The following is a 12,400-nucleotide window of genomic DNA, read 5'->3' as shown; positions in this document are numbered from 1 at the left end:
TACCACATCTACACATCTTTTAAATACCTCCAGGGGTGGTTACTTAACCACTTTCCTGGGCAGCCTGTTCCAATGCTTGACAACCCTTTCAGTGAAATTTTTTTTTCCTAATACCCAATCTTAACCTCCCCTGGTGCCACTTGAGGCCATTTGCTCTTGTCCTATGGCCTGTTACTTGGGACAAGAGACCGACCCCCACCTTGTTACAACCTCGTTTCAGGTCTCCCCTGAGTGTTCTATTCCCCAGGCTAAGCAACGCCAGTTCCCTCAGTCGCTTCTCATAAGATTTGTTCTCTAGACCCTTCATCGCTTTGTTGCCCTTCTCTGAACATGCTCCAGCACCTCAATGTCCCTCCTGTGGTGAGGGGCCCAAAACCGAACACAGTGCTTGAGGTGGGGCCTCACCAGTGCTGAGTACAGAGGTACAATCACTTCCCTAGTCCTCCTGGCCACACTATTTCCAGTACAAGCCAAGGTGCTCTTGGCCTTCTTGGCCACCTGGACACACTGCTTGCTCATATTCAGCTGGCAGTCAACCAACATCCCCAGGTCCTTTTGCTCCAGGCAGCTTTCCAGCCACTCTTCCCCATGCCTATAGAGCTGCATGGGGTTGTAACCATAGAATATCCTGAATTGGAAGAGACCCATGAGGATCACGGAGTCCAACCCCTTAACTCAACACTGAGCAATCTTAAAGATATATCATAGAATCATTTAGGTCAGTAAAGACCCTTAAGATCCTCAAGTCCAACCTCAACCCTAACAGGCTGACAGCTTGGGCTCAAGGAGTTACAGTAAATGGGGTTCCGTCAGGCTAGCGCCAGTCACCAGTAGGGTTCCCCAGGGCTCAGTTTTAGTGTGAGTGCTCTTGACTGTTTTTATAAGTGATCTTAGTCATATGATTTAACTTGAGGTGGTCCTGCGAGGAGCAGAGACTTGGTCTCAATGATTCTTATGGGTCCCTTCCAACTTGAGATATTCTAGGATTCTCTGATTCTATGATAATAATCTGAGGACTGTACAAGCCTAGGAAGTTTTGTGCTGACCTGAGACTACCAAGTTCATGTTTTACTATGTGAGAAACGAATGAGACTATTTGCAATGGTGAAGTTAAGCATAAACATGAATGCCTGTAGGACCAAAGCTTGTAACATGATTCTGTGGGCAGGAGCCATCATTTACTTACAGTGCAGATACATGAAGGGGAGCTGGTCTTTGTGTCTGCCTTTTTAGGCAGTAGAGGGAAACAGGCACTTGAGGGACACTATCCATCTCATCTATTTAGGCCGAGATAAATTGCCCTTTATTGAGTCCTATTTCTATTGATTTTAAAGGAAAATTTTCTTAGAGGCAGACACGCACCATCTAAAGTGAGGTTAATTCCAATTTATATACTTTACACACATGCTTTCAAATTACAGGGACTTTGTGTTATTATGTACGAAAAAATGAGACCTATTTGCCATAGTAGGATTTACTCTTTCTGGGAGGAGAAGGTTTTGTTGGGGCAGAGGTTTTCCCGTGTTAAGACCCTTATACAGAGTGATAGTTTTGTAGTCAGTGAGTTGGGTAAGCACACCCATCTGCAGCATGGAAACCTCACACAGAAGTGAACTGGGGTGTGCTACTCTCCAACTTGCAAAGAGGATTTCAATTCCTGCCTTACAGCCTATACATAATCTTCAGAATGTGCTGCCTTCTAACGTGGAATATCATCTTTGTGAGGATAGTGAAAAACACTTTTCTTCAAAAATACACTGAAATTGCAGTTTGCTAAACAGGATTAAATTAATGTTGGTGATACCTAATCACTGGGAAATTATAGGGTGCAAAGAAAAAAAAATCTTTCCAGTAGGATATTACAGTATTTGTGCTGGAGTATTTTAGTCTCTATTGCTTTTAACCAAAGCTTTTACTTTTGCTTCTTGCTTATTATGCAAACACATTCTCATTTTTAAAACACTTTTGTATGCATTTAACAAAATAGGTCTAAATTGGCCTACTTGACTGTATCTGTAATTTCATTTTATCTTCTGAAAGACATGAATGTTGAGGATGATATAGGTCATTAATGGAATGTGTAAAGGTCTTTTCAGCTCTAAATGTTGCAGAAAGCTTTGCATCTGAACTGTGAATTCCCTAATACACTTCAGGGGCAGGAAAACATTGGAAGGTGGTTTTGCAAATCTACTGTCCTGTGACCAATTTATGTACCTAGTCCCCTCCATGAGGTCTCTGTTTCACTAAGAAAACTTGGAATGGCGACAGAATGAAGAGTGGTATATGGAAGTATTTAAAATTAGTTTTACTATGAATTTCTTTTAAAATTATGTGTATAATCATATTGCACATTTAATTGTAATGTCACACTAAGAAAAATGCTTGCACCTGTACAGTTGAGCTTTGTGTGCTTATTTAAAAATGAGCTACTTAGCTGTTGGACCAAGTCTGAATTTGTTTAGTAAAATGGATTTTATGCATTTCAACAGGAAAAAGGATGTGTTGATGTTTAGTTTGATTTTTAATTTTGGCATCCAGACCCTTTCTGATTCTGTTCTAGAGGTTTATCGACTTGGTTAGTTTTTGTTTTCGTCTCATGCCTTTTCTTCATTATTGCCTACTGTTTCCTGTTTCCCTCACATCCTGCCTTTTTTTTTTTCCCCTTTTTTAATTGTGGGGTAGCATTGAGAAAGACAGAATAAGGAGAAAGGTACAATATCTGCAATCTAATCAAGTTTTTACATCCTTCTTTAATCATGTTTGTCAATATATATCTGATGATACATCTGACTGTTTTCCCTGCAAAAAGATTACTGTTAAAATGTTGCACACTGAGTGTAGTTTTCGTTTGCATCTTCTATTTGCCCCCTTCTTATGCTTTATCACCTGTATTGTTATAATATAAAAGCTTCAACAAAACCATTGCCTTGATCATCCAGTTTGAAAAGATCTTTCAAATCTTTTATATTTTTTCCAAAGCTACACTAAAAATTAGAACATTCCATATTAGAAATGATACATAACAGCTTTTATGGTTGATATTTTCTTAATGTTGTTTTCTACTACATATTATATAAAAAAGTAATGCCTTTCAACTTACTATATGAATAACCCGTGTAGTGTGAATTTGTTGTTTGTGTGTATTTTTTTTTTTTAATGAAAGCTGTGAGCTTATAACTGCAGTAGAGAGTAATGTGTTGTATGTATATATTTTTGTAAGTTCTGGCCAGGATATCCAAGGAACAAGTGTGGTGGCAAATCTTCCAGTCCTGATGCGACAGAATCCTGCAGAAACACTTCGTCGGGTTTTACCAAAAATCAGAGTAAGTTGTGTGTAATGAGGTTTGACTGTATCTCTTTCTGCCAGTATAAGTATTTCAACAAACATCCCACTTTCATTGCAAACTCACTCTCTAGGAGAGCTATGTCCAGTAGATCTTCCATGTTAGTTCACTGAATTTACAAAGTATTGCAGGTATTATATTTTTTGAAAAATGTTACAACAGGAAAAGAAAGCAGAATTAATACTATTTACATATTCTAAAGATTTACCAGTGTTTTGACAACTTTTTGAGGACCAGCCAGTCATTTTGACATTCTCAATCTCCTCCCATCCAAACACTTAGATTTTCCTGCTGCTATCCAGAAAAGTATACTTTGCTTTTAGCTGTCTGAAGTTTCACGTGCAGCCCTCCACATTTTAGAACCTGCTAGCTGTGGTAGATGCATGCTGGCCATGTAATGTTATATAGTCATTTTATATATATATATATATATATATATATATATATATATATATATATATATGTGTTTGTATAAAGGATATTTGGGTTGTTTAATCTTAATGTTTGATCTTAAAGGTCTTTTCCAACCTAAATGATTTTATGATTTAACCTGGAGAAGTCTCCAGGGAGACCTTATTGTGGCCTTTTAATACTTAAAGGGGGCTTATAAGAAACATGGGGACAAACAGCCCCTTTTTAGCAGGGCCTGTTGCAATAGGTCAAGGGGTAATGGCATTAAAGTAAAAGAGGGAAGATTTAGACTAGATATAAGGAAGAACTTTTTTACGCTGAGGGTGGTGAAACACTGGTCCAGGTTGTCCAGAGAGGTGGTCGATGCCCCATCCCTGGAAACATTCCAAGTCAGGTTGGACGAGGCTCTGAGCAACCTGATCTAGTTGAAGATGTCCCTGCTGGTTGCAGGGGGAGTTGGACTAGATGGCCTTTAAAGGTCCCTTCCAACCTAAACTATTCTATGATTATATGATTTTAAGGAAGATAGATATCTATGTATTTCCACTGTCCCCCAGGTATGACCCCTTGCCTAGAAGAAGTGAAAGAGTTCCTTTAAGGTGTGGTTTAAGGAGCAGCTTCAGCCAAATAGGAACAAACTGCATCATAAACACAAATGCAAAGCCTAGTAACTCTAAAGCTGAATAACTCTTATGTAAGGCTACAACAGGAATTAAGACTTTATGTTAGCCTGCCTGTTAGAGTGGTTTTCAGTGATTTCTAAATGCTACAAGCTGAGTGGAAAAATACATTGCTTTTGGCTAGCAAAATATCTGAAAGTTTATTTTGGTAACAGCAAATTTTTGAGGTTTTTTTTTTTTTTTTCAGTAGATCAGTGTATTGTCAGTCTTCTACTGATGCCATTGACAGTTTTTATGGGATTAAATCAAAGTTCTGATTTAGAACAGTCTCTGGCCTGGTCTCATCCAATTTATCATTTTGATATAAACCTGGTTTTAATTTATACAAATTGTCAGCTCAAGGAATGTTGTTTGTTAGTAGCTGTTTGACTGTAATAGCTGTTTGAAAACAGCTATTTCCCATTTTTCTATGGGAAAAGAGGTAAAAATCACAAGGGTTTCTTGTAGAAATTTTATTTTCCAAGCATTGAATTGTGTTCATAATTTAATGGACTGACTCAGTTTCCCCATAAGTTTTTAGAGATACATCTGACATTTTTGATAGTGTGATTCAGTCATGATTTTACTGGGATGCTTTGTAGAATTTAGTGTTTTTTCCCCCCAATTTAAAATTTTTTCCCTTCTTAACACAAATTCCCAACAGGAATGTTATTTTCTTGTTGCGAACAACTAATGCTTAAGAAGAGTATTTAGATTGCTTGCTTCAAAAAGACAGAAAGAGTAACTAGTTACTGACTCAAGCTAAATATGAATTTGATGATCTAAAATACATTGAACTGAAAGTCTGAGTTAAGAATCTCCTCAGTTACCTCGTCCTCTCTCTCTCAAGCATGTTAGAGATGAAAAGGAAAAGTCTTCTGTATTAGCTGCTCTGAGTTTTCTTGCTATGTCTGTATCAGATTCTCATTGCCAGGTGTAAGATATTAGTGTACTATATTAGTAACAAAAGTGGGATGACTGAATCACATGCTTACATTATACAGTTTTTCTATCTAGCGATTACTAAATAGTAAAGTGGACCCATGTGAAAATGAATACTTGTTGTTCCAGTAAATTCTCATTTATATTTCATTGTTTTCTTTGCTCGAGTTTTGAAGAAATGAATTGCTGCTTTAATTGAAAAGCTGTGTGGATATGTATCTCTAAGCTGGTTTCTTTTTTTTTTCTTTTTAACTTTTAAGACAGCTACCTTAACAATATATTAATAGAAGAGTTCCAGAAAAAAATATCATACTATGAGAAACTACTTGGTGTATTTCTTACTACCTGTGGAATTGTTCTTAAACTGAATCCTCCCTCTGTCTCCTAATCTTAAGAAAGAGGCTGCTCAAGGGACAATTCAGTATTTAATGAGCTATATTCTCCTCATTTGGTATGAACTGATTGTCTGAAAGATGAGGAACAAACATATATGTTGTCCTCAACATGATTACTTAGCAAATATTCTTCTGTAGGATGTTTAAATGCAAGCTCTACTGCAGAGGAATCTTAGATTTCATGTGGCAGATGTACTCAGTAATATTCCATGCACTGATATATGCTGGGGGCCATCCAGCTGGAAAGCAGCTTTGAAGAAAAGGATATGGGGGTCCTGGTGGACACCAAGTTGAACATGAGCCAGCAATGCGCCTTTGCTGGAAAGCAATCTGGGCTGCATGAGACAAAACATTGACAGCAGTTTGAGGAAGGTGATCCTTCCCCTCTACTCCACCCTCTACTCCACTTTCTACTCTTCTATACCTGAACACTGTGTCCAGTTCTGGGCTCCCCAGTGCAAGATAGATGTGGAGATTCTGAAGAGAGTACAATGAAGGGCCATGAAGAGGGTTAAGGGATCAGAGCTTCTCTCTTATGAGGAAAGGCTGAAAGGGCTGAGACTGTTCAGCCTGCAAAAGAGAAGGCTCGGAGGGGATCTTATCAATGTGCATAAGGATCCAAAGGGAGGATGCAAGGAGGATGGAGCCAGGCTCCTTTCAGTGGTGCCCAGTGACAGGACCAGAGGCAGTGGGCACAAACTGAAACCCAGGAGGTTCCCTCTGAACATCAGGAAACACTTTTACTGTGAGGGTGATGGAGCACTGGCACAGGGCGTCTAGGGAGGTTGTGGAGTCTCCATCCTTGGAGGTATTCAAAAGCTAGCTAGACGTGTTCTGGCTCTAGGTGGCCCTGCTTGAGCGGGGAAATTGGAGAAATTGACCTCTAGAGGAGCCTTCCCACCTCAGCTATTCTGTGATTCTGTGAGTATCAGACATCACCTTTCAACTTCATATGTCTCCTGATACTTCTGTGATCCCAGGAGACTCCTATTTCTTAAGAGGAGCTGTTCCAACTTTGGTCTGATTATCTAAATTTAGCAAATGGCCAAGAAATAGCTGTCCTCAGAACTGAGGATTGGTGTAGATTGACAGATTGTTTAGAAAGCATTAAAGTACTTCTAGTTATCATATTCTGTGCTATAAGATGCAGGTCAATAGGCATTTTGTTTATATGTGTGTATAAAAAAAAATACTTTGAGAAAAAGAATGACTTGAAGTTGCAACCTAGTTGAAAACCACGTAGTTTACAGCCAGGTTTTGCAGTTACTACTACATGTTATTCTGACACTCATAACACATTCTTTCCTAAACCAGCCTACTGGTTTCAAGAAAAGTTTGTTGTTTTTTTTTAATTAATTTTCTGTTTAACATACTGAATCCATTTTTGTTTCTGGTGTTTCTGTTTTGAGAGTAGAGTTCTTCCTGAAGTGAAGGAGTAATAAGAAACGCTGGTTTTTTTTTATGCTTATTTATCAGGGTGTGGAGAACTGGTAGTCTTTGCCTCTCTGTCTTTAATAAAAAGTCTAATATAGGAATACAGTTTTTGATTCTAGTCTTAGCTTTTTTATAAGGATGAAGAAAAAATTTAAAAGGATGATGATTAGCATGATCAGGGCCTAGGGCCTGGAAAATATTTGTATGGTGGGAATTGGAGCTCAGTGTATTAAGATCAGGTGGTACTTAATTAGTTTATAAAAATATCTTCCTGTATAATATAAAGGGACATTCAACTGAAACAGTATATGAAGAAAGAAGAGTTAGAAATTGAAGACAGAAATATTTTGAGCAAATAACTGAGAAAAGTAGTGTGTTTTTCATCTTGCAGTGTCACTTAAATTCAGACTGAATGCCTTCCTAGATGGTAAATTAAATGAAACTTAAATTAATGGGCTCAAGGCAGAGGTAAAAAGAGGGAAATATAATGAGGTCAGTCTAAATTTAAGTGTTCCTTTCAGGTTTAAGCTTTATAAATTAAAACTTTCAGGAATGCATACGAGTTAACTTACTTTCTGTGGCTGTGCTCTTATAAAGCAGGCTCTTCAGTGGTGCTCTGTTATCTAATATTTATTTAATCTTTAATAGAAGAACAGTTCTGTTATACCCATGTTCACTGCACTTTTAACTGAAATACAGTATTTAGCATGATTAATTGCTTGATGTATTTTTTTTTCTTATCCTTATTGTCACCGTATAACGATAGGGAAACCAGTGTACTTATTTAGCGTAGCTGCAGAAACCCAAAAGCAAAAATAAATACTGTTTTTATTAGAGCTGAGGTTAAAACAGATAGAGGAAGAAATAAATTGAAGGAATGTTCTAGCTGGATACATTACAAATTTTTATTTCATTTGTGAGAAACTGATAAACCTGGTTACTTTTATAAATAAACATAGAAATGGATATATGCAAATTGCTTATCATTGCTTAAAACCTAATTAAGTTAAAATGATATCAAAGACACTTTATATATTTAACTTAAGTGTGGTTTAGGTCTGAGATGTGCAAAATTAAACATACAATACATCAATAAATATGCCAGATCTAAGTAATGATTAAATTGGGTGTCAGAATTTTGGTTATGCTAATAAAAAAAATACATTGTATATCATTTAGATGTTAAAATAGGCATGAGATTATAAAACAGATTTTTAAATTCTATAGTTAAAATGAAGTGGCATCATTGTATGGATTCTTTTGCATGGAGATCCCCACACTCTGGATTTCTGCATGCACCTCCTCATGAACCTTGGAAGTCATTGAAATGCGGATTTAGGGGAAACTTAGACATTCTCAGCATTTCTTGTTGTGCACCCAATGGCTCCTTACAAATGATAGCACTATTTTCCCTGTTTTCCATCCTTGGGCACTGCCAGCAGACGCAGTGCAGGGAGATTGCAGGTGTCTATCTGATTGACTAATAAGATTCTTCCAAATGCTGTGATTGCAGAAAACTATGGCTACTCTTGTTGAAGCGTGTACATCAACTCTTATTTGATGCTGTCTGATTAGTTCCAAACTCATTTTCACAGTTACCTATTTTCTTAATATATCCATCTCCCCTTGAAAGCTTTTCTTTTTCCTAGTTGATTTTATAGTTTAAGAAGAGGTGGGGTGATTTTCACCCTGTCTTATACGTAACATTTTTTTTAAGGTCCGTCCTCATTGTATTTTTGAGCTTCTGTAATCTCCATTATTTCTGTGTCTTTTTAGTCCTAAGTGAGGATTTCTGTCATATTGATGCATTTACTAAAATGATGGACTATGTTTCTGCTTGCAGCATTCTTTCAAGAGAATTCTGTTGCTGCAGGACATAAAGTGCATTAAAGTAGAGGTGAATTAGAACCTGCTAATACCCTTAAATTCCATGAAATATGCTTGTCTGAATAAGACAGAAAAGCTTTTTCCTCCAGAGGGAGAATCTGTGGAGGATCCATGCATAGCAAAATACATTACTTTCTAAATAAATAAATTTATACTAAGTAACTCTAAGTCACTCGAGTTGAGTGAAATTGGAATAAGGAGACCCATACATTTTCAAGTGTGGAACTGTACAGTTCTGAGTGCAAAATTCAGCGCAGGCAGGTGTGTAAGCAATCTAGAAATTTACATTTCAATGTCTCCCGAGGTCCATGAGGAGGCACATCCAGAGAATGTGTTCTCACACATGATTATCCAGAGTTGTGTGGATCTGTGGAGGAGACTATTTGGAAACTGTATTTGATGGTAAGTAACCCTGTTCGCATTGTGTACAAAGTAAATACGTACATAAAATTGAATTTAGCTCCGTTATGTTCTGGTCTGAAGTGGTGTCTTAGCATCTACAGCGTGTAGATAGTTCTTTTGATTATTTTGGGGATGTTTTTTGAACAAGCGTACGTCAAAATCCCAGAACAGTATGCATGGGTCTTCTGATCCCAGAAACATTCAAATTACAGAATGGATAGGTGTCCTTATCCTTGGCTGTGGCTGTGGTAGTAGCAATGGAGGAACAAGGACAGAGACAAGCTGTGGAGATAACAAGAGGGTAGTTTATGTGGCTATTGAATATTTTATCACACTTGGATTGGTAAACTGTGCAATGCTGTTTCTTTTTTTCAATGGGGGGAGCAGGGGTCCAGAGAATGCTGTTACAGATAAACAGGGCTGTAAACTGAGATAGCTGTTGAGAGAATAAGTAATGATTCTCTTTGAAATCAGATAAACTAAAAGTTATACATTTGCACACACAAAATGGTTGACATTTGTGTAATGAAAACTTCTTGTTTTTTGAAGTAAGCAAAATCTACTAAATAATTTCTCAGATGTTCTCTGCAAACTGTATTTTCTCAATAAAATTTCTCTGCTATATAATACTTATGTGCATAATGGATCTTTTCTCAATCTGGTCTAGGCTGATTTTTAAAAAAAAATAAAATATCAGCTTATTGTTGATTTTTGATATGTGATGTGAGAAAATACTGTTCATCTCAAACACTTTTAAAAAAAAGAAACAAATCCACATATATAGAATGTTAAATAGGAAGTATGGGCTTTAAACTCTGTGATTCTGTGGGTTTGAAATCACTTGTAAAATGGGTGTGATGCTTTAGTAGTAGAATAATGAACTTTTAGAGAGACACATTTAGAGAAGTAAACAAATGGAAGGTTCACCTGGCTGTTATATGTGTACATACTTACACTGAATGCTATGTCACTGTAAGAATCCTGCAAGCTCTTTGGCATGTGCATAAATCTGAAATCTAAATTCCCTTTTTGTTTCATGCAAAAAATTTAGTAATATTTTATTCCTGAATTATCTTCATTTAACTTTTGAATTGATGCTTTTAAATGCAGCCTAATTTGTTATATTCTTATGTGTTAAAGCTAAGTACTAGAAAATGCTGAGTTACCTAGATAAATATTCTAGTACATCCTGCTTTATTCTTAAGACTATGTATATATATACACACATATTTTCATTTGTGTTCCATGTCAGTTGGCAAGGGATGAAGTTTAAATTGCCTTCTGCTATTTTAGTATGTCTCACTGGATGAATGAAACATTTCTTTTTAATTCATTAACAGCAGAATTGCAATTGTTGGCTGGTCTGTTTTTACGTCTCGTTTTGTAAAGTCAAAAAATCCATACATATGCATTGATGAAATGGAAAGTACAAAAAATATTATAAACAACTATTTTTCTTAAAGTGTTCATGCTATAATATGAGAGATTTGAATATCTCCAGGTAATTGCTGTTAAGAGAAAATAATTTTACAGCCAATTTTGTAGTTTATCCAGGTTGTTGCACATTCACACTTAAAAGTGAATGTAAAAATTTGAATGTTCTTTCAGTTCATTTCTGCCTCATGCTCTAAATTCATATGATTTGTTAATTTTACAGGAGGTGCTGCACGTTGCAGGAGTGGAAATGCAGTTAACAGCTGCTGTTTCATTTTTGACTGTTCTGCAAGAGGAGTCGGTGTCCATTCATACCTACTCCCACTCCTTCCTACACATCATTCTCCAGAACCTGGAACACAGAGATGCAGGTCAGGGCTGTACAATTATGCTGATGATGGATTACTTCTATATTTTTATGTTTGTTTCCTTAATGACCATACAATACTGTGTAAAGCAGTGAATGCAATCACTGTAACTTTGTTTCTAGACTTACATGAATGAAAAGATTTTTTCATGCTAACCACTTACATACCGATATTTAAATATAATTCAGACTGAAGCAAACAAAACCACTTTCTCTGAAGGACTAAATCCCAAAGTTGTTACTGAGTCCCAGCTGCTACTGAAGTAGTGGAATTTTGTGGCTGGGAAAATGGAGGATGGTTGACATTTCTTCTGTGGTGATTTGTTTTTCTTAGATTCTTTGGCACTCTTTGTAGTATACAAAGAAAATATGGCCTCTTGTAAAACTAGAAAGTTTTGGTGGCCATAAGAAAAGAATATGCTTCTAAATGAGCAAAATTATATTTTCAAAACAAACAGGTTAATTATTATTTTTGTATGGGAATTGAAAAGATAAATTGGGACAGATTTTTCTTCTTACCTATCCTACTTTGTAGTTTGAAGTCTTGAATGTTAATTTAGTGGCTTTTAGATACATAGCTCCTTGAAGAGGTGCACATAAAAAGTGAGAACTGTTTTTGTAAAACTGATGTGTGTTTTGTTATACTTGTTATATGTACAACTTAACATAGAACCCATTTCTTTCTAACAGGTGTCAGCAATGCATGGCTAGAAACTCTTCTTGCTGTAATAGAAGCTTTACCAAAGGAGACTATCAGACACGAGGTAATAATATTCTCCCACTTATGCTAACAACAGATTAATAATATTTTGTAAGATTGTAGTTCCCTGAAAGTCTCATTCACTTCAGTAAGATTTGTGGCAGTTTTATGCCTGTGAAGGCAGTGATGCTGGTAGAACATACTGTATGAGAGGAATGCATTAAAAGGCAAGACAGGAAGGTCACTTAAAAAATTTAGTGTTCTTAAGCAAATAAAGACTATTTACTTGTAACACTTCCACTGCACTTATTATTTGCAATAACTTGTTTTCATATATCCTGTTTTGGTTTACAGGATGGTATCTGTGTCTTCATGAAGAAATTACATTTTGTTTGTTACTGGACTAAAATCCTGATTTCTGCTAA

At 36.5% G+C, this 12,400-nt stretch overlaps 1 protein-coding gene across 1 annotated transcript in view; it reads left to right on the top strand.

Annotated features, from left to right (window-relative positions):
• The window catches only part of PPP4R4 (protein phosphatase 4 regulatory subunit 4), a 69,844-nt gene that overhangs the window by 23,141 nt on the left and 34,303 nt on the right, over positions 1–12,400 (top strand). Inside the window, exons 3-5 of the mRNA XM_074150081.1 lie at positions 3,221–3,323; positions 11,132–11,279; positions 11,966–12,039. Of these exons, the coding sequence (XP_074006182.1) occupies positions 3,221–3,323; positions 11,132–11,279; positions 11,966–12,039 (325 nt within the window). The remainder of the gene's footprint in view (positions 1–3,220; positions 3,324–11,131; positions 11,280–11,965; positions 12,040–12,400) is intronic.

Source organism: Numenius arquata, chromosome 6, assembly GCF_964106895.1.
Source record: "Numenius arquata chromosome 6, bNumArq3.hap1.1, whole genome shotgun sequence".
In the NCBI taxonomy this organism is placed as follows: domain Eukaryota; kingdom Metazoa; phylum Chordata; class Aves; order Charadriiformes; family Scolopacidae; genus Numenius; species Numenius arquata.
The sequence above is the reverse complement of the archived record's forward strand: the minus strand, read 5'-3'. Positions and strand labels throughout refer to the sequence as shown.